Here is a 27159-nt window from a genome sequence, read left to right as displayed (position 1 = left end):
AGTTTTCTCTTTCAGATCAGCTTATTCACTTTTATTCTTGAAGAGTGATAAACCCATAATAGTTAAAACCATCACTTGGAGGATGACAATGAGGTTATAAAGGATAACAATGATGTTATAGCAATATAAGAAATCTTGAGAACAGTGTTCATGGGAGATGCAAATACTTTGTATATGATTAGGTAAGGGGAAATCATTATGGTTTAAAAAATAACCTTTTTAAAAAATTATTTTTCATTACCTAACCTCTTTATCCATCTTCTAGGTCCCATATCAACAAATCTATTTATCCCTATAGTTATCCACTATTGTTCTAAGTCCCAATCACTTGCAATAGACAGGATGTATGCAATAGGTAGGATGTGGCAGACACTAAGGTGTTAGATAGTGATAGGAAAGCATAGTTATTTTAGCTTCTGACCAAAGACTGACTTCTTTTTTTTAATCAAATTAAGTAAAATAACAAACTATTATTAGATTTTTCATTTAACAGAATTCCTCAGAGTGATAACATAGAGTAAAGTTTTTAATTAAACGTTCCTGTAAGTTGAAAACTGTAGTCACAGGACAGATTTAACTTCTCAGTGAAAGAGAAATATATAGTTATTCCTACCTTTCTCCTCCCCATTAAAGTATACTTAATATTAGGCTAATTTGAAAATCAGCTTGCTTTCAAAAGTCCAGAAGGGCTTGAGTTCATGCTGTCTGTGATACAGTTGAAGAAAGACTTTTTTGGGGGGAGGGGGCATAATTGTTATTTTCAAGAATCTGAAGAGCTTTTCTGTGAAAGTTACATTAAATTGTTCTGCTCAGCCTTAGAGTGAAGGATAAAGAGTGATGAGTGGAATTTAGATTTACTTTAAAAAAAAAAGTTTGCAAAAATTACAAAGAAACTTCCTTAAGCTGGCAATAATGTACAATATATATGTGTGAGCAAAATCAGCTAAGCCAAACCTATTTGGACATAAATTCCTTATGTTGTTTTAGTGAGCTGCCTACCTGTGGTGTATTGCAAATGTGCCTGTAAACACCAGGCACTAGTATCAAGGCTTCTTCTAAGAGGAATTTTTATCTAACCAATCTTTAAATGCTGGTTCCCAACAGATCCTGTGAACAAGCTCCAGTGATCAATTACTTGATAGTTGGGATATATACCGTTTGCTTAGAATTGGCCACCTACCTTTCCTATCAACACAGTGTTTTCATCTCTCTGCAGAGGCTCCACAGTAGGACCAGCCTCATAACAACAGCCTATAACTTACATTATACGTGAGTGCTCAGTTGAGTGTCCTGAGCTATTGTTCACTCACCTAAAAGGTCTAGCTGTAAGCAAATGTATAGTGGTCTCCAGAGGGAAAACATTATATTAGCCTGTGGCATTGAAATTTGTGGGTGATCTGTCCTCATAAATAACCATTTGCCTGTAAGGTATGCATTTTACTATTTACCCAATTTTACAATTAAAAGAACGATTATGGCTAAGCAACAATTAGTTCTGTATGATTGGACTGAAGTTGTATAATACCACTGTTGGTCTAACTAGAGCTAATTCAAGCACTATCTATGATTACAATTTTTTTTTTTGGTGGTAAGTCAACAGTTTAAAAATGAGCATCAATGTTTAAAGCTAGCAGGATTCCTTTTTCTTTCTTCTTTTTCTTTTTTTCTTTTCTTTTCTTTTTTTTTTTGCAACAAACATTTATTTTATTTTTTCCAGTTACATGTAAGGGTAGATTTCAACATTCATTTTTTTTGTTTGTTTGTTTTTTGTTTTTGTTTGTTTGATTTTTTTGGCTGGGCAATGAGGGTTAAGTGACTTGCCCAGAGTCACACAGCTAGTAAGTGTCAAGTGTCTGAAGCTGGATTTGAACTCAGGTACTCCTGAATCCAGGGCCAGTGCTTTATCCACTGAGCCACTTAGCTGCCCCCTCAACATTCATTTTAATGAGATTTAGAGTTCCAAATTTTTCTCCCTCCCTCCCTTTCCTCCCCCCTCCACAAGACATCAACCAGGTTATATATGTACAATCCACATGTGCTCTTTTTATCAGTTCTTTCTATCGGGTTTTGTGAAAATTAGAGTGCTACCAACATGCTGAGAAAGATATTTCAGGGAAGCTCTGCCATGAGGAGAAAGCATGTGACTTTAGCGTCCAGAAGTTACCACCTGTTAGTTTGACAATCAAAGTTACCAGCCAATTAGTTTGGAGCTGTGTGCGAGAATGGCCCAGCTTCCTGTTGGACAGGGGACTTCTGAGAGAAGGGGGAGGATCTTGGCCTTTTTGGTTCCTGACCTCAGCTTGGCAGGTCAGTTGCTGGGGTTGCTTAGATAGGTAAAAGAAGTTTGATTTTTACCTCTCTCTCTCTCTCCTCACCAAATTCTGATGCACTTTAATGAATATTTAAAAGTCTAAACTCCCGCTAAAGCTTCTAATTTAAGGAGACCACTCATTAGATTTTATCCATCATAGCTAGAATTTTAGCCCCTTACAGTTGGATAGTAGGCTTCATCATTAGTCCCTTGGGATTGTCTTGGATCATTGTATTGCTGAGAGTAGTTAAGTCATTCACAATTGCTCACTGAACAATACTGCTGTCACTGTGCACAATGTCCTCCCAGTTATGCTCACTTCACTATACATCAGTTCATATGAGTCTTACCAGGTTTTTTTGGTATCATCCTATTTGTCATTTCCTATAGCACAATACCATTCCACTACAATCATATACCATAGCTTTTTCAGTCATTCCTCAATTGGACATTTCTTTGATTCCCAGTTCTTAACCACCACAAAAAATTGCTATAAATATTTTTTGTACAATTTTTCCTCTTTTTCTCTCTTTCATGATTAATGTTGTTAACTGTTTCCCTCCATACTATTCACTTCCCCATGACATTTACTCCATTATCTATCTTCTTTCACTCTATCCCTCTTCAAAAGGGTTTTGCTTCTGTCTGTCACCTCCCACAATCTATCTTCCCTTCTTTTGTCCCTCTCTCTTTATCCCCTTCCTGTCCTATTTTCCTTCAGGGTTAGAGAGATTACTCCACCCAATTGAGTGTATATGTTATTCCCTCTTAGAGCCAATTCTGATGAGATTGAGGTCTTTGAGACAATTCTAATGAGTGTTAGGCTCATTTACTGCCCAGAGTAAATAGATTACTCCACCCATTTGGGTGTGTATGTGTGTGTTAATCCCTCCTTGAGGAAACTCTAATAAGTTTAAGGTCTTTGAGCCTATTCTGATGAGTATAAAATTCATTTACTGCCCTGATCCTCCCCCATCTCTTCTCCCACTCTATAAGTCTTTTCCTGTGGGATTTTACCCCATGCTACCTCTGTCCTTCCCCCTCCTCCAGTGCATTCCAGTAACCCCTAAATCAACCCTAAAGATGTCATCATGGGACAGCTAGGTGACACAATGGACAAAGCATCAACCCTGCACCCAGGGGAATCTCAGCCAAAACCCAGTCTCAGACACAAGACTGTCACCCACTGCACAATGCCAGGTATGTCCCCCAAATCCAATTTTTTGTGGTTCTCTAGGGTCTTGTATTTGAAAGTCAAATTTGACATTCAGTTCAGGTCTTTTCATCATAAATACCTGAAAGTCCTCTTTTTCACTGAAGTCCCAAACTGGGGCAGATAAGGTAACCACACATTAGATTTTAAACATCACACCTACTATGTGCAATGCTGAATGCTAGATGTTAAGGTTACAATGACTTTAAAATATAGCTTCTGACCTCAAAGATATTATATTCTCCTGAGGGAGACAACAAGTACACAGACAGAACATGCACACAGATAGGTAACAGGTAGTACTGAAGTTGAAAAGAGATACCTTAAAAGAAGCTAGGCATTCTCTAGGGGGACTAGAACAGTGATATTGGTCCCAAAGTTGATTGGGACATCACATGGTATCTAGTCCAAACTCTAATCAAAGCATAAGTAATTTATTTTTTTTTTTGGCAGGGTAATGAGGGTTAAGTGACCTGCCCAGGGTCACACAGCTAGTTAAGTGTCAAGTGTCTGAGGCTGGATTTGAACTCAGGTCCTCCTGAATCCAAGGCCAGTGCTTTATCCACTGCGCCACCTAGCTGCCCCATAAGTAATTTCTAAAACATCCCTTACAAGTAATGATCTAGCCTCTACCTGAAAGATGACAGATTACATTCACTTCTAATTTCATTTGTGAAAGTTTGACCTTTTATATTTGTGGTATGTATTCATTTTGATTTTATTGTGATAGATGGTATAAGATGTTGGTCTAAACACAATTCCTGCCATATTCCTTTGTAGCTCCCTGGAAATTCTTGTTTAAAAAAATGCATAGCTATTCATATTCATTAGTATGTAAAATAGTGGGATGCTGGTTATGATAGCTTCTGTTTCTTATTTAGTTGTCTTCACTAAACTATTTATTTCCTTTTTAGTAAATAGCTTTGACAGCTATAATTTTACAATAGTGTTTCAGGTCTTTTCTTATTATATGCTACTTTCTTTTTTTAATTTTCTCTTTTCAATTGAGATTTAAGAACTCCCCCCCCCCCCCAATGATTATTTAGTCTAGTTCTCTAAAGTATCCCCTTGGCAATTTGCTAGAGAAGTAAAGTTAAAGTACTTTCATCATTTTTATTATATTGACTTGGACCAACCATGTAGAATGAATAAAATCTCTTTTAAATTGTCTACTATAATTTGTTTTGTATTAGACCTGAAATTTCATTTGTATAAGTAGTTCCTGGTGAGCCATTCCCTAAACCAATACAGAAAGGAACCTGCTCTTCTTCAATTTCAAGTCTTAGAGAATTACTTGGAATATTTGGAAATTAAGTGATTGGCCCAGAGTCACACAGCCAGTACATTTTCAGTTCAAGACTTGTTTCAACTTTAAAATCAACTATGGTATCCTGACTCTCTCTACATTTCTTTTCTTTTTTTTTTTTAGTGAGGCAACTGGGGTTAAGTGACTTGCCCAGGGTCACACAGCTAGTAAGTATTAAGTGTCTGAGGCCGGATTTGAACTCAGGTACCCCTGACTCCAGGGCCGGTGCTCTATCCACTGCGCCACCTAGCTGCCCCTGCATTTATTTCTATAAAGTATATGTGTAGTTATAAATCTATAACTTGTGTGCATGTGTGTGTGTCTTGGTAAATCAATATTCCATATATCATATGCATTTGAATGGAATTTGTTTAATTATTTCCTCTTCCTGGGTTCTGCCAATATGACCAATGTTTTCTATGGATTTGCATTCTGTCTCCTTCAATTAAAGTGATTCATAACAACAATTACTTACTTAGTTAATTATTTCAGATTTCCTCAGGATTTTCTCACCTATAAGAGGGATAATTGTGTCTTGTTTTGGTCAGTGTTTATTCCTTTAATTTCCTTCTTCTTCTTCTTCTCTTTTTCTTTTGAGGGGCAATGAGGGTTAAGTGGCTTGCCCAGGGTCACAGAGCTAGTAAGGGTCAAGTGTCTGAGGCTGGATTTGAACTCAGGTCCTCCTGAATCCAGGGCCAGTGCTTTATCCACTGTGTCACCTAGCTGCCCCTAATTTTCCCCTTTTGCAAAATTGGTAATACTGACTCTGCAAATTAAAAGGAGGGATCCCTGAACTAAAAAAAATAAAATTATAGTGAAGAGTAGACTTAGTCAGTTTCTCTTGCTTATTTAAATGTCTTCATTTGGCAATAAATGTTGCTCCAAATGGGTGATTCTGCAGTAATTTAGATTCTATATTATATAAGGGACTTGAAAAACCATAGACAAAATTTACCTGCCCAAAAGAGATTTCTTAATTTCATTAACACTAGAGTATTGTTGGTTAGATTAGATGGGGAGGTGTAAGCAAAAAGCAGCCTGAGGGACAAATCAGCCTGTCTTGCCCTCTCTCTTTTTTAACAGGGATTTTAACCTGAATGGTTTTTAAAATTGTATATACAACAGCACTTTATTCAAAAAATGTAAAAAAAAAAAAAGATATTTTAGATTTTAAGGCAATACAAAAAAAAAGTGGTGACCAGATTTTAACCTAGGTCAACTGTTAGCTGATCCATCCTCTACATCAAACCTGCATAAACTATGTGTCCCCATACAGGATTGTGGTTTTGTTGTTTGTTTGTTTTTGTTTATATAATGTTTTATTTATTTATTTATTTATTTATTTACTTACTTATTTATAGTTTTGAGTTCCAAATTCTATCCTCTCAATCCATCCCTCCCTATGCTCCACTCTTCCCTGAGGTGGTAAGCAATCAGATATATGTTTTACATGTGCAATTATGTAAAACATTACCATATTAGTCATTTTATATAAAAAGACTAAAGTAAAAAAAATAGAAAAGGAAACACAAAATAGCATGCTTCAGTATGTGTTCAATCAATATATCGGTTCTTTATCTGGAGGTGGATAATATGCTTTATCATTAGTCCTTTGGGATTGTCTTGAATCACTGTATTGCTGAGAGTAGTTGTCATTGACAATTGTTCATTGAATAGTAATGCTGTCACTGTGCAGAATATTCTCCTGGTTTTGCTCACTTCACTATACATTAGTTCATATGAGTCTTTCCAGGTTTTTCTGAAATCATCCTGCTTGTCATTTCTTAGAGCACAATAATATTCCATTGCAATCATATACCACAGCTTGTTTAGTCATTCCCCATTTGTTGGGCATTCCTTCAATTTCCAATTCTTAGCCACCACTAAGAGTTGCTATAAATATTTTTTTGTACATTTTTTTCCTTTTCTCTTTTTCGCAGTTACTGTTTTTAACTGTTTCCCTCCATCCTATTCCCTTCCCCATGATATTTACTCTATTATCTATCTTCTTTCACCCTATCCTTCCTCAAAGGGTATTTGCTTCTGCCTGGCCCTCCCCCAATCTGCCCTCCTTTCTTTCACTCTTCCCTCCTCATCTCCTTTCCCTCCTACTTTCCTTCAGGGTTAGATAGGTTACTCCACCCAATTGAGTGTATATGATATTCCCTCCTTGAGCTAACTCTGATGAGATTCAGGTCTTTGAGCCAATTCTGATGAATGTAAGGTTCATTCACTGCCCATTTCTCCCCTATCTCTCCCCCTACTCCAAAAGCCCTTTTCATGTTTCTTTTATGGGGGATTTCACCCCATTCTACCTCTCCCCTTCCCCCTCCCCCAATGCAGTCCTCTCACCCCAAAATTTTATCCTAAATATGTCATCATGGGGCAGGTCAGTGACACAGTAGACAAAGCACACACCCTGAATGCAGGAGGACCTGAGGCCAAACCCAGCACCAGTGACAAGACACTCACCCACTGCTCTTCCCCAGGCATGTCACCCAACTCTGACTGCCACACACACAAAATAAAGATAAACAAAAAATAAATTATTTACAGATATCATGCCTTCATAATCAATTTAGACCTGTTTCCTCTGTCAAAATTTATTTCTATCATCTGCCCTAATGCTAATAAAGTTCTTATGAGTTAAGCATATCATCTTACCTGGTAGGAATATAAACAGTTCAACCTTTTAATATCCCTCTTTTTTTAAAATTTTTTTTAATGTTTTTAAGTTTTTGGGTTTTTTTGTTTTTGTTTTTGTTTTTTAGTGAGGCAATTGGGGTTAAGTGACTTGCCCAGGGTCACACAGCTAGTAAGTGTTAAGTGTCTGAGGCCAGATTTGAACTCAGGTACTCCTGACTCCAGGACCAGTGCTCTATCCACTGTGCCACCTAGCTGCCCCTTAATATCCCTCTTAATTTCTTTTTCCTGTTTACCTTTTTATGCTTCTCTGGGGTCTTGTATTTGAAAGTCAAATTTTCCATTCAGTTCAGGTCTTTTCATCACAAATACCTGAAAGTCCTCTTTTTCATTGAAGTCCATTTTTCCCCCTGAAAGGTTATACACAGTTTTGCGGGATACATGATTTTTGGTTATAATCCCAATTCCTTTGCCCTCTGGAATATCATATTCCATGCCCTCCAATCCTTTAATGTAGAAGCTGCTAGATCTTGTGCTATCCTGACTGGGACTCCACAGTACTTGAACTGTTTCTTTCTGGCTGCTTGCAATTTTTTCTCCTTGACTTGGGAACTCTGGAATTTGGCTTTAATATTCCTGGAGGTTTTATTTTTGGGATCTCTATCAAGAGGTGATTGGTAGATTCTTTCAATTTCTATTTTACCTTCTGCTGCTAGAATATCAGGGCAATTTTCCCAGAAGATCATGTCTAAGCTCTTTCCATCATAGTGTTTGGATAGTCCAATAATTTTCCAATTATCTCTCCTGGATCTATTATTTTTCAAGTCAGCTGTTTTTCCAAGTAGATATTTCACATTGCCTTCTATTTTTTTATTCATCTGGATTTGCTTTATTATGTCTTGCTTTCTCATAAAGTCATTTGCTCCTATTTGCTCAATCCTAATTTTTAAGCAATGATTTTCTTTAGGGAACTTTTGTACCTCCTTTTCCATTTGGCCAATTTGACTCTTCCAGCTGTTGACTTTTTTTCATGAACCTCCTTCATCACTCTCATTTCTCTTTGCATTTTTTCCTCTACCTCTCTTACTTTTCCATCTACCTCTCTTACATTATCTTCAAAATCCTTTTTGAGCACCTCCGTGGCCTGAAACCAATTCACATTTTTCTTGGAAGCTGTGGATATAGGAGCCCTCACATTGCTATCCTCTTCTGAGGGTGTAACCTATCTTCCTTGTTACTAAAGAAACTTTCTATGGTTCACATCTTTCTCTGTCTGCTTATATTGCCCCTCTTTTACTTGACTTTTAACTCCTTCTTAAAGTGGGGCACTGTTTCCAGGCTGCATTGTTCCAAGCTTCAGGGGGTCCCAGGTGGTATGATTTAAGGAGGGGCAGGTTCTTCATTTGCCTGGCCTGTTCTCTGGCCCATAGATAACCCCAGGCCAACTTGCTAATTAACCAGGCAGCAAAACTTTGTGTGCTGTGGTTGTTAGCTCTGATGAGCCTGTGTCCCTCCCCTACCTGGGCCACCACCACTCAAGCCTACTTCCTGGTTCCCAGCAGTGGTGAAACACCCAAGTTCTGCTTCAGCACCAGCAGAGATCCCAGTAATCTCCCCCCAGCCAACTTCTCAGCCCTCTCAACAGACTGTGAGCTTAGTCCCACATGATACTGGCCCTGCAGCTGATTCAGGGTCTCTGGGGGTCTCTTTCTCTTGTGAGGTCTACCTGGAAATGGATCTGTGTTAGTGTGACCACAGGGTTGGGCTACACTCCCACCCTGGCAAAGCAGCCCCTTCCTACTGACCTAAGCTATCTTTGGCTGGAAAATTATCTCACCCCATTCTTTTGTGGGTTCTGCCCTTCCCATACAGGGTTGTGTAACTAAATGTGAGGTTTGTGAAAAATCTGGCAACAATAAAAGTTTATCTATACCTATATTATATACCTATCTATCCAGGGTCAAGTAAACATTTCTCAGGTAAAAGGGGAACATAAGTAGAAACACTTTAAGAAGCCCTGAACTAGATGATTCTATTTCATTGAATAAACATTGTTGTTTTTTTTTTCAGCACCTAGTAGGCAGAAGTAATCAGGATATACAGATGGAAATGGGATACTTCAGGCCCTTACATTTTTTGTGCCATATTGGGCTGATGATGTAGCAGTCCTTAATTGTTTTGATGCTATAGCAATTCCAAAGCTGATTTTCTACCTATTCTTTTTGTATATGAAAAATTCTATTTCTTACATTTTAAAAAGGTGTTTCCTATTTTTTTTATTGTTCCAGGATGGGGTTAAATGGATAAATAGGTATTTTTTGTTGTTTCACTTGAAAATCTATTCTTTGGTTCCTTCAGCTCTAGTAACTTGTAACTTTTTTTAATAGTATGGAACCAAAGGATTTTCTAATTAGCTCATGGAAAGATAAAAAAAATGGATATACTATAGGTTTGATCTAAGATTCCAGGTGTTTTGTGTTGACCTGGCCCTACCTTTTTGTTTACCTATGACGTTATTACTTAGAAAGGAAGGAAAGGCATTTATGATTGATTTTAGGGGTAAAAGAAAAATGAATGATCAATTAATACTTAAAGTGTACTAGCCAACTGATATGGGCATGAATCTTCCCAAGGACATTTGTCACTTAAATTAGGTGGTAAGTGAGATAGGCAATGGATTATTCTTTCAGAGTGAAAATTAAAGATATTTATAACTGATTCTCTTGGGATTGTAAACATGAATGTTAATTCAAGTCAAGCTTCCAATATTAAAATGTTTTAACCAGGGGAGAAAGCACTTAATTATTAGTAGTGATGAATAAATGTATTAATATATGTATATGTTATATAGCAAGTAATATCAATTTATTTATATTCATTTGAATGAAGAAAGTTGGTGTTTGCATAAAGAAAAAAAATCTAAGAGTCAATATCAAATCCTTACACTCATAATAAGAAGTGGTCAACCCCCCCACACACACACACACACAAACTAAGCACTCTGAAATGAATTAGAGCAGTAGGAGTTTAACAGCACCCCCCCCCCCCCCGCCCCATGCCTGGTTCACTGTTACAGTTAACACTTTTAGAACTAAATCAAACAATAGTAGGGAAATGAGGCAATTCTGCTTACCTCTCATTTGGACTGCCAAACCTTATGTTTCTCCATTGCCGGTGAATTATTTTTATTTGTGATAAGTTACTATAACTCTATTTGCTTCATCCCATTTTTGGAAGCACTGAAAACTTACAGAGAGACACCAATATGTTTAACATATTTGTTATCAAAGGATCAGATTTGGGGGTACAGGGACAATGTGAAAATATGTGACCCTATCTTATGTCTTCTCAGACTGTTTACAATTATATCCACAAAAGCAATAGAATATTTATCCTTTTAGTTTGTATGATTAATTCAATGACTGGATAGTTTTCCAATACCCAGTAAAACAGTTCACCCAATGAGAATTCAGTAGGGTCTTTCCACAATACACTCATGTGTTATTACCAAGTAAAAAAGATTCTTCAAGTTCATAAAGATGGAGATACCTTATGCAATACCAATTACTTAGCCTAGCAAAAACTGGACATTTTTAAGATTACTTAATCTAAAACAACAAAATTAAAAAGAGACTACATTACAAGTAACTATTTCACTATGAATAAAACATGTGTTCTGTGAATGCTATGGAAAAATATAATGAAGGAAAATACATTTAAGCAAACTTCTCTCACTAATAAAATCTTCCCTGAATTGTAAATTAAACTCAAAATGATTTCAAATCTTCAGCTTTTATTATATTATATATAGATGTGAAAAATAGCTTTGATAATCAATATATGATTATATATGTTATATGTTACATCTACTTTGTCTATATGCATACATGACTATAGAGATGTATGTATAAAGTTCAACACATTCATTCAACATCAATGAAATCTGTTGCTACTAAAATCATTAGCCAAAGGCAACTTGATATTATCTATAATGACAATTATTTCCAAAGTTTCCTTCATATAGTCATAGAAACCAAAGAGATTGTCTTTATAAATGAAATCAATATATTTTTGAAGGCCAGGAATGCTAAGAGAAACTCTAGTAAAAAGCAATAAACTTGCTAGGGAAATCTTCTTTTGAGAAAAAACAGTATAAGAGGCTAAAATACTAGCTATTCTGTCTAAAATATCTAATGAATGGTCGCCAATAAATGATAAGCTTTAGCAAGAGTTAGACTTTTAAGCATTTATTAAGGAGAATAAGAATTTGGTAAAAAGAGAGAGAAAGCCCTAGATTCATCTATCTGTTAAAGGGAGAGCACATTTCTAGCTCCCTTCTCCACCAGAGTCCTGAGGAAAGAGAGCGAGAGAGCCAGCCTCACACCTTCTTCCTCCCACAAGCAAACGTCACTTCCTAACGCCAAAGAAAAGCCGCATGGCCTTGCCCTCAGAGGCCTTCTCCTCATGGTGGAGCTTTCCTACAGTAAGTTTCCAGTAGGTGATGTCATTCCAATCATTACAACAGGGAATCAAGGCAAATAGTTTCTCTCAGAGAGACATATATATGTTAAGATAAAAATAAAATGTTTCTTCATGTAAATTATCTGCATGTATATTAGGCACAGGGATTAAACCTGTGATTTTGTTAGTGTAGAGAACTTCTGAGTTATGAAAATTCCTTTACAAATGCAGGTCAACAATGTCTTGGCAACTTTTAAAGAGTTACATAAAGTATGGAGAGTTTTAGTGACTTGCTCAGCATCACATAGCCAACAGATGACAGATACAGGTATTTAACACATGGGTCTTCAGGCATCTGAGACCAGTTTTCAATCCATGATATCATAGTGCTTAATGCATACACAAATACATATGTGTGCATATAGATAAATAAATATGTATGTGTATGCATAAATACATATGTGCGCATATACACACTCATTCACAAAGCTTAAAACTGTTTTGAGACTTTTGGGAGACTATAACATTTAAAACTTTACCAAGACTTTGGGGATATCTTATATATCTTTAAAAGTTTAATTTTGGGGTAGCTAGGTGGTACAGTCGATAAAGCACTGGCCCTGGATTTAGGAGGACCTGAGTTCAAATCTGGCCTCAGAAATTTGATACTTACTGGCTAAGTGACTGTGGGCAAGTCACTTAACCCTCATTCCCCCACAAAACAAACAAAAAAAACACAAAATTTTAACTTTTTCCCTGGTATTTTATCAGCAAAATAATCAGTGGGTGGTTGAATAGGAAGTTCAAATATATTAGGGATTCTTTTTTTCTGTTTTCAGTTAGACACAAGACTTTGAGACCTAACTTTCAAAAGAAATCCATAGAGATCAAATTAAAATGACAGCATGCAAATGCTACAAATCCAAGAATTTGGGAAATTGTAAATGTTCCTGACTAAGCAGTACACTGTAGACATAAATCACTATGGTTATTTCTTAGGACAGTGAAGAGGCATCAAGTATGTTCAGAATATGAAGTGGGATGGCAAGGTTCTCGTTGCCTCCTCGGAGAATGGTATACTACTAAAGGGTAATAAGGCAAGGAGGGGAAAGCAGACAGAGGAAAAAAATGCACATACACAGAGACAGAAATAGATGAACATGTTAGTGAAGAGGGTGTTGTCAATATATGGAATGTTGTTGCACATTGGTTAGATGATAATATAAAGATTGTCAATTACACAATGATCAAAATTATATCAACATCAAACTATATAAAGTGATAGATATAGATGTATAAATGTAGAGGAAGAAATATACATGGTACATGAGTACCATTGCATATATGTATATATAAACTACATATGAAAAATATTTATGTTTATTATATATAAGCAATTATACATAAATACATATGCATACTTGAATACACAAATATATATATTTATTTATCAATTTGCTTGGAAAAGGTTTAATTAATTTTGGTTAGTTATAAACGTTGTAATGTAATAGATATATAAATATTATAAATTGTTTTCCATTGGGAAAAGTTCTACTTTTTTTGTTGCATAAAAATAAAATATTGAGCTGCTAGATCTTATATATTTCTTAAGTGTTTACTCCAACCTACAAAGGTAGGGAATTAATATATACCTACTCCTCTGGACTGAACAATCTATTCAAAGTTAAAATTATTGACACAATTAATTTCATATTCTGGATAAAAAGCCACAGGAACATTTTCCAAATACAGCTCCTGTGAGGACAAAGAAGGGGCCTGCTACACAGTGGGAATCTATTTTTACACACTCCTAGACCACTCTCTACAACCTCTGTAACTACTAGCATGATCCTCTCTATTGATATATCACTTCCAAGCAAGTTCTACCTTTTATAAATATTATATATGTTTTATACTAAACTTTCCTATATAAACCTTATTTTATTTGGATTTCTCAGAAGGTGACACACACTTACATTTCTGCGGGGTAGATCTAATTGAATATGTATAGGAATCTATGAAAATGAGAATGGTGTGAACATTGCCCTGCAAGCTTCTGAGATTCAGAAACTCTCTATCTTCATTTATTCAGTGTCTTTTGAATTCCAATATCAGTTTCACATCATCTACAGAGCCACCATAAGAACAGGAAGGCCTAGATATTTTTGTCTTTAAAATGCATTTAAAACACTATCAGGAGAATGCTCTTGCTGGCTGCCTTCTCGTTTCTGCATTATGTACAATGAATGAACAGCCATCAGGAGATTTCATTCAGGCAGTGTTCTGAGGAAATTAATTCATTTTGCAAGAAGCTTAAGGTATACATCTACAAGAGCTGGTAGAGGGTACCTGGAGGGGAAGCAAAGACCCCTCAATCAGTAGTCATATGCTCTACCCCTGAGTTGTGTCCCCAGCCTAAACTTTATCCCGATTAAAACAATAGCCCTTTTTGTTTGCAGCTTCCCAACATACAAGAGGCTTATATTTTAAGAGTTTGCACATTTAAATATTTTACAATGAATGTTGAAGCTAGTTCCAAGAAAGCATTAAAAAAAACACCTTAATTTTAACAAAAATGTCTACAACTGATTTGGATTGCTTTTCAATAACATAATAATAATAATAATAATCACATTATTTATTATTAAGCATTTTTAAAAGATGTATTTATACAGTGCTTACTCTGTGCCAAACACTGTGCTAAGCACTTTGCAATTATTATCTCATTTGATCCCCTCAACAATTTTGGGAAGTAGGTGCCATTATTATCCCCATTTTACAGATGAAGAAACAAACAGAAATTAAGTCACTTGCCCAGGGTCACAGAGCTAGTAAGTGTCTGAGGCCAGATTTGAACATGTCTTCCTGACTCCAAGCCCAGTACTCTATTACTGAACCACTTAGCTTTTCCTAGGAACCAGAGCAGCTATATTAATTGACATGATCCTAATACTTCATCAAATATCAAATGGTCTTTAAATTTACTCACATATATAACTTTCAAATTCTGTTTTTCAACTTTAAATAAAAGTTGTGATTGCTTCTAACAAATATATCAGTACATTATTGACAGACTCAAATAGGGTTCCTTCCTGCATCATTATAGTATAATTATAAAGACTTTCAAGAAACTCAAATGTTCCAATTCTCAAATGGATCTGGCATCTCTGATTGCAATCCCCTCCATTCAGACTACAACCCTATCCATGCCTCTTTCTATGGTACCTAGCTCTTGTCCATTGCCCTCGCTTAAATTTGGGGTGAGGTGTGAATTCCATTTTTCTAATTCCTCTTGATATCAAAAGGATATACAATGGAGTACAAAAACTATTGAATGCTTATCCTTCTCCCTTGACATGGGACCAACACAATTTCATTTTTTTTTTTGGTCCTATGTTGCTTTAATAGCTTCCTTTATTCTAATTCTCCTGGATAGTTTCTTATTTGTCATGTGGGATAGATTAATCAGATTCACCATGAAGCTCTGTATTGTTGTTTGAGGGATATTCATTTTTAATTCTTTGGAGACTAGTGTTCCATGACTTATGTATATATAGGGCTATTAGAATACTGGTAGTAAGAAGATGAGCCTTTCTTTAAAGAAGTTTAGCATCATTATAGGGAGATCACAATTTCCTCTAGGCAATTCTTTCTCTTCTCCTTGGGTTTAATTCTGAATCCAAAATAAGGCTATACAAACATACAGACTCACATTTCCATACAAACATACTGACATAAAATCAATAGATTGTCTATAAGTAATCCAACTTGATAACATCATCTGGACTACAGGTATTTTTGATCCAATTTGTTTAATTTATTTTATCCACGTGGATGGTTATAGCAGAGTCTTTGGAGTATTTATGGCTCTTATTTAAAAGGCTCTGTAATGTGGCATACCACAATGAAGTCAGAACAATGTCAACTCCAAATTGGAATATATGAAGGACCTCACCATCCACCAGGAATCCATTTTTTAAGTTGGATATAGTCCAGGATGTATTCCATTAGGGTGGCTAAAACCTTTGGAAAGTATGTTTTGTTCTTTTATGCTTTGCCAGAAATTAGTAACCAGAGGGTCATCAAAGAAAGTTATTTAAGTCGTTACATATTTTGAGGTATCTTGAAAAGTTTTGATACAGCAATATGTTTGAGAGACACCTTTCAGCATAAAAGCCAATTTTAAATGACTCCTATAGTAGTAATTTGATCTATGGTAACAAAAAGCAGCTAAAGGTTAGGACTACTGTTTAGAGTTTTTATGATGCCATCAGTACACAATTGATTGTTGAAAAGAGGAAACATTTTTTTAGGTATAATCTTATTAAGGTAGGATTTTCATAATCAATTAAAAACAAAGGCGAGCTGACCTGAAAAATAATTCACTTCAACTGAGTGTTCTTCAGTGTTCTTGTTAGCAACTGGAAAATACAACTCTCTTATGTTACTAAAATTATCTCAAACATGTGAGATATATAAACCATACTACTCATTAGGCCACCCCAGTTAAATTCTGATGCAAAACACTATTAATTTAGGAAATGTTATCTCTAGAATTTGAGAAAAAAGGCATCGTTTGCTGAATTTTATAGTAAAATATATTTCACCTGATTATTTGGAAAAATCAGATAGAATATTATAAGTGAAATTTGATCTCATCTTAATGTTTCCTTAAGAAGAGATATCCTTTTAAAATGACCTCTTTTTAGCAAACTTAAGTTCTGAAAAATGATGCTAAGTATAAAGAAACTGAGAAAAGTGCTCAAGAGAGTAGAGGATGTGTTTTTCCAGGGAGTCTATTTCACTCATCCTTTTTTTTTTTTTAATAAGAAAGGCAAATTATCCTTATTATTTCTAAAAAGAACAACAGAACACTTGTCAGTAATAGTGTCTTCTAGAGTTGTTTTTTAAGTAGGGGAATAGAAAATCATCACCTAAGAATTAAATAGCTTAATTTAGTTTTTCAATCATAGGTCTCTGGGTTATTCTTTTTAATAGCACTTGCAATAAAGTTGTACGTCAATGCTTCATCCTTTTGTGGAGGCAACTCATGGTTCTCAATGACTATGTCTGTAAAGTTTAATTTCTCTTGGATCCTACCGAACTGGAAACACTCCCAGTTGATGACCAGCTATGTCTATCAATAACAGACAAACCTGGTTATCTATGTCTGGTTTCCTACAGTTTTGTTTTTTGTTGTTTTCTTTTTTAATTTTTTTTTTGGGGGGGAGGAGTGGCATAGCAACTCTCAAAAACCATCAATCAAGTTGTAGAAAAGTTGTAATTTGCATTGGTGGAAGGATTACTGATATGTACAGAATCACATATCACTGAAATAAATATTAATTAAATGAAATGAAAAATAATTAATCATTTAAAAAAAACTGCCTCAAAAAATGCAATCTATTCAGCAAAGATGTTTTCCCCCAGAAGATTACTAATGGTAAACTGAAGAGTATACATATATTCATAAGATAAATACAACTATACATACATTATGGGTGTGTATATTTCAAAGTGCACTTCAGGAAATATATCTTGAAGTCATTTTGTATTTTCAATTTAAGAGTACAAATACTCGGCCCTGATTCAAGCCTACCTGGAATTAATGTACAGCAGATGTCAATCTGCTGAATCCTAGTCCGCTGATTTGGAAAAGAGAATCTTATATGACTAAGTGAGCAGAAGATAGCCATTCCATATATATGTCCATTATGGTCTTACCATGAACAATTGGTGCAAAGAGCATCATGAAGAATAGCAGCTGTGATGACCACATGGCTGTGTACTGTAACTTGAAGGTTGCTCAGCAATAAGTGCTTCAAAAGTGAAATGAAATAAGTGTCCTTCTGTTCCCTCTTCTTTACTCCAAGAAGTAGATGGCTCTACTTTAAGGGAGGAGAATAAAAAAAGCAAAAGAAAAAAAGAAAAAAAACTCCCTCAAAAATTGTTTTTTAAAAATAAAAACACAAATATCCAGAGTCCAAGACCTATAATGAGAAAAGAAACCATAAAAATGGTCAGAATCAGAGATAAGTACATGTACAACAAGATTTCAGAATTAGATAATTCCTTGATTCTCACTTTAATTTTTCAAAGAAATTTAATTTTGCAGATCAAGATCTATGACAAAATAATTTTACATAACAGGAAGCTAGGCTGTGGTAGATGGGGCATGATGGACCAGGAGTCAGGAGGACCTAAATTTGTTTTCACTCATATATACTTACCAGATGTGTGACTCTAGGCAAGACACTTAACCTCTCTCACACTGTTTCCTCATCTATAAAACCACACTCATATCATAGGGTTATATTAAGGATGTAATAATATATGTAAAGCACTTTTCAAAACTTTAAAGCACTACATAAATGATAGCCATTATTAAACACACACCCATATACACACATATATATAAGATAAATGTCAAAACCTCAATAATTCACAGCTTATTAGAGTTGGAAAAGTCCTCAGGGGTCAGCTACCACCAAAAAGGACAAATGGTTATAATAGTAAAACACACACACACACACACACACACACACACACACACATACACTCACATGTATGTATATATCTGAATAAAGCTGTCTCCTAAATTTTTCTCTCATAACTTTCTCAACTTTACAACCCAAGAGAATGAAGGAGGAGTTGGAAGGCTATGATCTTATCCTTTTAATTTTTGTCATTTCGATCTCTATGCACTCCTTCAAATGGAAATAAACAAAGGGTTTTACTCAGACATACCTTGGAATTTTTCTTAATAAACATAAGCTAAATTGTATGCTCATTTTAAAAAAATACTCCAATTTTGGTGACTTTACATAAACTCCCATCCACAACTTAGTTGAGATTTGCCCCCCCAAAACACATAAAAATAATAATGATTTCCTATTAGTTATGACCATCCTGAGATGGAGTGCAAACAAAAAACTGTATCTGCTCCATGACTCATTCAGTTCTCAGCTTCCATTTTTTTAACTGGACATATAAATCAATTCCTTTAGTTATCTGCACATAACTCTTCATGAAGCAATATAAATATTCTTCAAATTACATTTGCAAAAATCCATTTTTCAGCCAACCTGTTCACATCTAAATTGCTGAAAATCATGGCATGTGACTTTACATATACTTTAGGTTTGTGTCTAAAATAATTATTTTGCCTTTTCAAAAATCTTGCAGCTAACAGTTGAGGATCATAAAGATATACACAAAAGTGGTTTTAAAATTATATAAAAATATGTGATAAAATAACAAGCAAGGAGATTACAGCAATATGTCACAAAGATCATACATTATGACCAGGTAAGATTCATACTAGAAATGAAGGGCTGGTTCAATATTAGAAAAGAGACCAGCATACTTGACCATATCAATAACAAAAACAACAAAAAATCACAAGTTTATATTAATAGATACAAAAAAGCCTTTGATAAAATCCAGCAAACATCCCTATTAAGTACACTGCACAGCAGAGGAATCAAAGGGCCTTTCTTAAAATAATAAGTACTATCTATTTGTAATGAAGAGCAAACATTATCTGTAATGGGGAGAACCTGAAGCCTTCTGATAACATCATGAATTAAGGATGTCTATTATCACCACTATTATTCAATATTGCACAAGAAATGCTAACTTTATCAAGAAGGAAATGAAATGTTAGGAATAAAAATAGGCAATGAGAAAACAAAACTCTTTGCTGATCACATAATGATATACTTAGAAGGAACTCTTGACAATCAACTAGAAAGTAGTTTAAATAAGTAACAACTTCAGCCAAGTTGAAGGATATAAAATAAACCCACTGAAGTCATCAGCATTTTTATGTACTACCAACAAAATCCAGCAAGAAACAGAAAGAGAAATTCCATTTAAAATAAAGGCAGACAATATAAAATACCTGGGAATCTAAATGTTCAGATGAACTGAGGAACTCTATGAACACAATTACAAAATACCTTTCATACAAATAGGTATAAATAATTGGGGAATTATTAATGCCTCATAGGTAGACCAAGCCAATATACTAAAAATGACAATTCTACTAAAGTTAATTTACCTATTAAGTGTCATACCAATCAAACTTCCATAGAACTTTTATATTGAGCTAGAAAAAAATAGTCATAAAATTCATCTGGAAGAACAAAATGTCAAGAATATCAAGGTAATCTATGAAAAAATGTGAAGGAAGACGGCCTAGCAGTTCCGTACTTTAAGCTATTAAGTAGTAATAAAAAAACAACATGGTGCCGGCTAAGAAATAGAGTGACAGATCAGTGAAATTGATTAGGTACACAATAGTAAATGATCATAGTAATATAAGATTTGATAAACCTAAAGATCCAAGCTTTTGGAAGAAGAACCCACTACTTGATAAAAGTGTTTAAAAACCTTAGAAAGACGTACATGAACTGATGCAAACTAAAGAAAACAGAATAGGCTATCAATATACACAGTAAGAGTAATATTGTAGGATGATCAACTGTGAATGACTTAGCTATTCTCAGAAATATAATGATCCAAGACAATTCCAAAGGGCTCATGGTGAACAATTCTATCTACCTCTAGAAGCTGCTAGATCTTGTGGTAGCCTGACAGTGGATCCGCAGTACCTGAATTGTTACTTTCTGGCTGCTTGCAATACTTTCTCCTTGACCCGGGAGCTCTGGAATTTAGCTATAATATTCCTGGAGGTTTTACTTTGGGGATCTCTTTCAGGAAATGATTGGTGCATTCTTTCAATTTCTATTTTACCCTCTGTTTCTAGAATATGAGGGCAATTTTCCCTGACAATTTCCTGGAAGATTATGTCTAAGCTCTTTCCTTGATCATGGTTTTCAGGTAGTCCAATAATTTTCATATTATCTCTCCTGGATCTATTTTCCAGGCCAGCTCTTTTTCCAAGGAGATATTTCACATTGCCCTTTATTTTTTTATTCATTTGGATTTGCTTCATTGTGTCTTGATTTCTCATAAAGTCATTTGCTCCTTTTTGCTCAATCCTAATTTTTAAGCAATGATTTTCTTCAGAGAGCTTTTGTCCTTCCTTTTCCATTTGGCCAAATTGGCTTTTCAAACTGTTGACTTTTTTTTCATGACTCTCCTGTATCATTCTCATTTCTCTTTCCATTTTTTTCCTCTACCTCTCTTACTTTATCTTCAAAGTCCTTTTTTAGCACCTCCATGGCCTGAAACCAATTCACATTTTTCTTGGAAGCTGTGGATGTAGGAGCCCTAATGTTGCCATCTTCTTCTGAGGGTGTACCCAATCATCCTTGTTACTAAAGGAATTTTCTATGGTCCTCACCTTTCTCTGTCTGCTCATATTGCCCCTCTTTTACTTGACTTTTAACTTCTTCTTAAAGTGGGGCACTGTGTCCAGGCTGCACTGTTCCAAGCTTCAGGGGGTCCCAGGTGGTATGATTTAAGGAGGGGTAAGTTCTTCATTTGCCTGGCCTGTTCTCTGGCCCATAGATAACCCCAGGCCAACTTGCTAATTAACCAGGCAGCAAAACTTTGTGTGCTGTGGTTGTTAGCTCTGATGAGCCTGTGCCCCTCCCCCACCTAGTCTACTTCCTGGTTCCCAGCAGTGGTGAAACACCCAAGTTCTGCTTCAGCACCAGCAGAGACCCCTGTAATGCTGCTCCCCACCCCCAGACAACTGCTCAGCCTTCTCATCAGATTGTGAGCTTAGTTCCAAATGACACTGGCACTGCAGCTGATTCAGAACCTCTGGGGGTCTCTTTCTCTTGTGAGGCCTGCCTGGGACTGGATCTGTGTCAGCATGACCACAGGACTGGGCTTCACTCCTACCCTGGAACAGCAGCCCCCTCCTGCTGACCTTCAAAGCTATCTTTGGCTAGAAAATTATCTCAGCCTGTTCTTTTGTGGTTTCTGCTGCTCCAGGAATTGTCCTATGGTATTATTTGGAAGTTTTATGGATTGATTTTATTATGAGTTCCAAGAGCTTACTGCTTTTACTCTGTCATTTTGGCTCCACCCCAAAAATCCCAGTTAAATTTCTATCCACCTCTAGCAAAAGAACTGATGGAGTCTGAATGCAGATTGAAGCCTCTTGTTTTTAGTTTTTTTATGTTCTCTTTTTTTCTTTTGTGAGCTTCATCATCTTTCACAACATAATATAGAAGGAAATATGTTTACATGATCCACATACATAACCTAAATAAAATTGCTTAAATAAAATTTCAGGGGAGGAAGAGAAAGGGGGAAAATTTGGAATACAAACTTAAAAAATAAAATAGTTAAAAAAATAAAAATTAGAGATGTCAAACAACATCAAAGAAGTATCTAATGACTACTACCCACTATTCATGATTAATTTAAGGATGAATATATGTACATAGACAAACTTCAAAAGATTCTCAAGGACAGGGGACTAAATATGTTGACAGTCTTTCCATCACCACTTCCAATGGAAGGTGGTATAACTGGATCTGCTTCTGAGAATATATTTTTCTTTTATGTATATTTTTAAAATAATAATCTCATAAACTTAGGATCTCTTGCTGTGATAATAGGAGTAATAAAGAGGTGATTAATTTAGGATGTTTAAATATATATATATATATAAAAAACACACCCAATGAGAGGATTTGTTTACTTGACTATGATTTTTTTTATAGCAAGGAATATTTGTCTTTGTCTTTTTTTCCCAAAAAATGAGATGGGTTATGGGAAGGAGAGAAAATACATTTCTGTTCAATACATACACATGGATACACACACACACACACACACACACACACACGCACATGGATTAATGGCAAGTGTCCTACCTTCCTTTTGACAGAGAAGTAGATAAGCATAGAATAGGATATACATTATTAAACATGGTTAAGGTTTTGGTTTATTTTGCTCAACTGTAACTTTTTTTCATGAGGAATAGTTGAGAGGTGAAAGTGCTATTTGAAAATATAAAGTATTTATTTTAAATATATATATATATATAAATTAAATTGATGCATTATGAATAAATAATTATGGTATACTGTGATCCCTTTGAAGAAATTGTATTTTGAAATAAAATATGTAAATCAACATTCACTAACAACTACAAATTAACACAAGCTAATAACTATTTTTTGTGAGGAACTTAGTTTTAAAAACTTTAAACAACATGTAACTGACATGCTACAATCATAAGATAAAATATAGACAGAAAGGATAAAGATAGGGTTAAAGGACATATAATGGAAAATAAACATATTTATATAGACATACATACACACATTAAAATAATGGACAGAAATATGAGCATGATCTTGCTGGGTAAAAGAAGACAGAGCACTAAAAACAGTGTTTTTTAATGTACTGTTGAATCGTTCTTGGTAATTTGAAACTTCTGGATAGATAGGGGAAAAAAAGGCAGAGAGAAGGAAAAGGGAGAGAACTTCTAAAGTGTAAACCAGAACTTTTGCTTCCATTTGCAGTCAAAGCCAAGGTCCTTATGGACCATTTAAAATTCTCCAAGTTGCTTCTAACTAGCCAGCAGTGAGAGCAAGACTTCTCTAAAGCTCATTCCCAAGCCAGCTTTCAAGGAAGCAAGGAGGAAAAAGTACCCTTAAGTCTTATACCTTTGTGTGGCCTCTTCAATTTTAAATTGTCTTCAAACAACAATACACTCACCAGTAGGAATCTGTTATCTGTTATGTGTTGTATATTTTTCCCCTGCTATGGTCCAATTCTGTAGCCTTGCAAATATCCCCATATCTTTGTCAATTATAAAATTCCTTATTCCTAATTCTGTTTCAACTGGCTGTTTGATAAACTCCAGGACATCTACTTCATTACTTTTCTTATATTTATAGATACAAGTTATCAACTATTGAAGGTCAAGGCTATATAGGAAGGCTTGAGAGAAACAACATCAGTGTCTTCTGACAGATTCTGGCTTGTAAAGTACAGAATAACTGAGAAGCTCTGGATTCTTATTTTCCATAACAAATGTTTAGGTGAATACCATACAGAATACTATACTAGGTACTTGGGGAGACAGTTTAGAAAAGTGTCCTTTTCTCAGGTGCAGGTAACTTAACTATTTTTTTTTTGCAGGGCAATGGGGGTTAAGTGATTTGCCCAAGGTCACACAGCTAGTAAGTATCAAGGGTCTGAGCCCAGATTGAAACTCAGGTACTCCTGAATCCAGGGCTGGTGCTTTATCCACTGCGCTGCCTAGCTGCCCCCTAACTTAACTGTTTGTAGGATATTTAAAACTTAAAGCATATTGATATTTCAAATGGTTTGAGTGGACTTTATTTTTCTATATTTAAAGAGGGTTGAAGGGTCCAAAGGCAAATAGACAAACCTAGCCACAAACTACCTATTATTTTCATAAAAGCTATAAGATACAACTTAATTGTTAAGGCTATATTAGAGAAAAATATGTCCCTGTAGAAGTTGAAATTCTCATTTTCTATAACTTTACATTTTAAATTGATTAGTATGAAAAATTAATCTAACACCATTATTTGTGCAAATTCTCTTTAAGAAAATAATCTTGATAAACAGGCATCAAATTTCTGTATGATTTACATACTTTTGTTCTCTTTAGTTTCTTGTTCCTTCCCATAAAGGACATAAAAAATGACAAGCTCTTCTTTATTTCATAGTTACATGGGGGGCAATATGCAAACAGGAAAAAAAAGCCTATTGCAACTGGTGAGTGGGTGATGGAATAACAGAAACAGAAAATAAAGAAATAACATTGCTATTCTACGATTATTTTCCACCTGTCTTCTCCCCATCTCAATGAAATCACAGGTCCAGAATTTACCTATTCTTTGTAAAGACAGGCAGTATAGCCATGGTATAGCAGATAGTGAACCTATCTCAGGGCCAGGGAGATCTGGGTTCAAGTCCAGTCTCTGACCCATAATGGTGATGTGACCCTGGGCAAGTCACAACCCCTAGTATTTTGGGCAATGTTCTGAGAGAATACATTGCAGAGAAGGTTCCAAATGGCATTAGTAGAAGGAATATTCATCACCCAGAAATTCTTGATACAAATGAAATGTCCCCTTCTCTGCAAAGGAGAGCATAGAACAACAACAAAAAAAGTTAAACCCAATTTGTCATACAAGGTAAGAGAATTCCTAGCTGCCTTCAATGAGTTCAAGTGATCTGGTTCAATTAAATTCCAGTGTAATGAAAGAACATATGAATGTCTTAGTTGAATGATTCAGTCAGCCTTTAAATTTTTTCAAATTGCTACTTCCACTAAATCTATCTTCTTATATCTCAGCATAGTATGTAAGCTAACCCTGGGACCTCAAAGGCTATGACAGCAAAGAGAAAGCTGATTCCTCATTCCTCTTAGAAACAGCTTTGAGGGTGGTCCAAACAAGAAGTTATTACATGTTTGTCCCATCAGCCTAGCCTACCTAAGTGCAGTGAAGGCCATCACTATATGTTAGGACACTAGGTGATATGCATGTGTATCCATATTCACATCTACATTCACATGTGTATATTCCTCCCATAGAAATGCACTAACATTATCTACTAATAAATGAAAGGGTGAATTGAAAATACATTTAAGTGCTTATTCTATGCAAGTCACTATATTAAGTCCCAGTAATTTAACCACAAAAACAAAAGAATTCCTGGGTCAAATGGGAATGGTGGTAAAGGAAGGGTTAAATCAAAGTAATTATGAAGGAGCCAAAGAAAATGATTAAGGAAGGATAAACCCTGTCTAAAAGCAACTGGAATGGGGGAAAGTTGGTAGGTGTATGAATGGGAAAAAGATGTCATGACCATTTGACTGGGCTGGTTAGAGGTAGTAAGCTCTCAATTAGCACTGACAGAGATCAGTATCTGTTTACTGAGCAGTGCAGAGGGAATGCATTCACAGAAGAAATTACAGATCCTTAAATTACTGAAATGACTAAGAACTCTATCATTAGACATACACTCAGAGTCTTTTATTTGAATTCCTAATTTTGTTCTAGATAGCAGGTAGTTTAAATACAAAAAAAAATGGAAAATTAATTCTACATAATTGTTTGGAATGTGTTCTTAGAACTCCAAAACCAATTACGAGGTTGTAGTTCACTTTTTTTTTGAGGCAATTGGGGTTAAGTGACTTGCCCAGGGTCACACAGCTAGTAAGTGTCAAGTGTCTGAGGCTGGATTTGAATTCAGGTCTTCCTGAATCCAGGGCTGGTGTTTTATCCACTGTGCCACCTAGCTGCCCTGGTAGTTTACTTTTAAACATTTTAAAACATACATGCAATAAAATTACAGATATCTGCTAACAAATCTCATTCTGAGGTTGCTTAAGAAATATTGGTGAAATGTTAACTGCATTCCTCCATGGTTAGTTGTCTAAACAAGTCAGAATGACTTTCATTAGCAAACCAAATACAGTATCACAGAAGACACCTGTTTAAATTGCAATTTTAATGATAGAGATTTCCACAGATGATTGGCTTATGGAAAAATAACATAAACTTTCATCAAATATTAACCTATTTATTTCACTTAATCTTTCACCACTTTTTTTAACAGGCAAAGCAAATATTTTTATCATACCAGTGCATCTAGATAATCCTCAGTTGTGTGCTCACAGATCACTACATTTACATATGAGCCCAATCAATAGTAACCAAAGATAGATAGCCAAGCATTTTCTAAAATATATTAAATTAATAAGGTTGGAGATGATATTTCAACTTCAAAATTTAATTATGCATGTATACATTATAGGAAAGCATTCAACATTCATCACTCATAAGCACATTTATAATATTTGCATGATTTACTGAATAACAGATCACCCCCACAACCTTCAGCTCACATACAGCACTGCTTTATAGTGCATGCCCTATAAAAGGAAGGAGGTTATTATTCTCTCTCACACATATATACAGCCTTCAAAGAGAGGATCTGCATAGTTCCCTGTGAAGTCAATGAGAACTCCATAACTTGATTAGTTTTAAAGAGGTGGGAAGCAAGATTAAAAATCAGCTGAGTGTACCATAACATCCTCATCATCATTCTATGGAATTTTAATGCAGCATCTCCTCTCTGTGATGTTCACAAGGATGGAAGCAAAATGCTTTTTAAAAAGGTGTTTGAAGTATATAAATGTATCATTTTTTACCATGCCAACTATGATTTATATTGGCAGAATACACTCGGGGGGGGGTATCTTTCCCCCATCCTCTTTACCTTATTTTATGGTATAGGAATGGGATGTAC

At 35.3% G+C, this 27159-nt stretch overlaps 1 protein-coding gene across 16 annotated transcripts in view; it reads right to left on the bottom strand.

The window, feature by feature from the left end:
* ADGRL3 (adhesion G protein-coupled receptor L3) overlaps window positions 1–27159 on the bottom strand; it is a 971834-nt gene that overhangs the window by 597049 nt on the left and 347626 nt on the right. For all 16 annotated transcript variants that reach the window (XM_043972867.1, XM_043972872.1, XM_043972873.1 and 13 more), the window contains exon 3: window positions 17659–17924. In XM_043972867.1, coding sequence (XP_043828802.1) covers window positions 17659–17713 — 55 coding nt within the window. In that variant the 5' untranslated portion in view covers window positions 17714–17924. The remainder of the gene's footprint in view (window positions 1–17658; window positions 17925–27159) is intronic.

Source organism: Dromiciops gliroides, chromosome 6 (assembly GCF_019393635.1).
Source record: "Dromiciops gliroides isolate mDroGli1 chromosome 6, mDroGli1.pri, whole genome shotgun sequence".
Lineage (NCBI taxonomy): Eukaryota > Metazoa > Chordata > Mammalia > Microbiotheria > Microbiotheriidae > Dromiciops > Dromiciops gliroides.
This window is presented reverse-complemented; position numbering and strand designations above follow the sequence as displayed.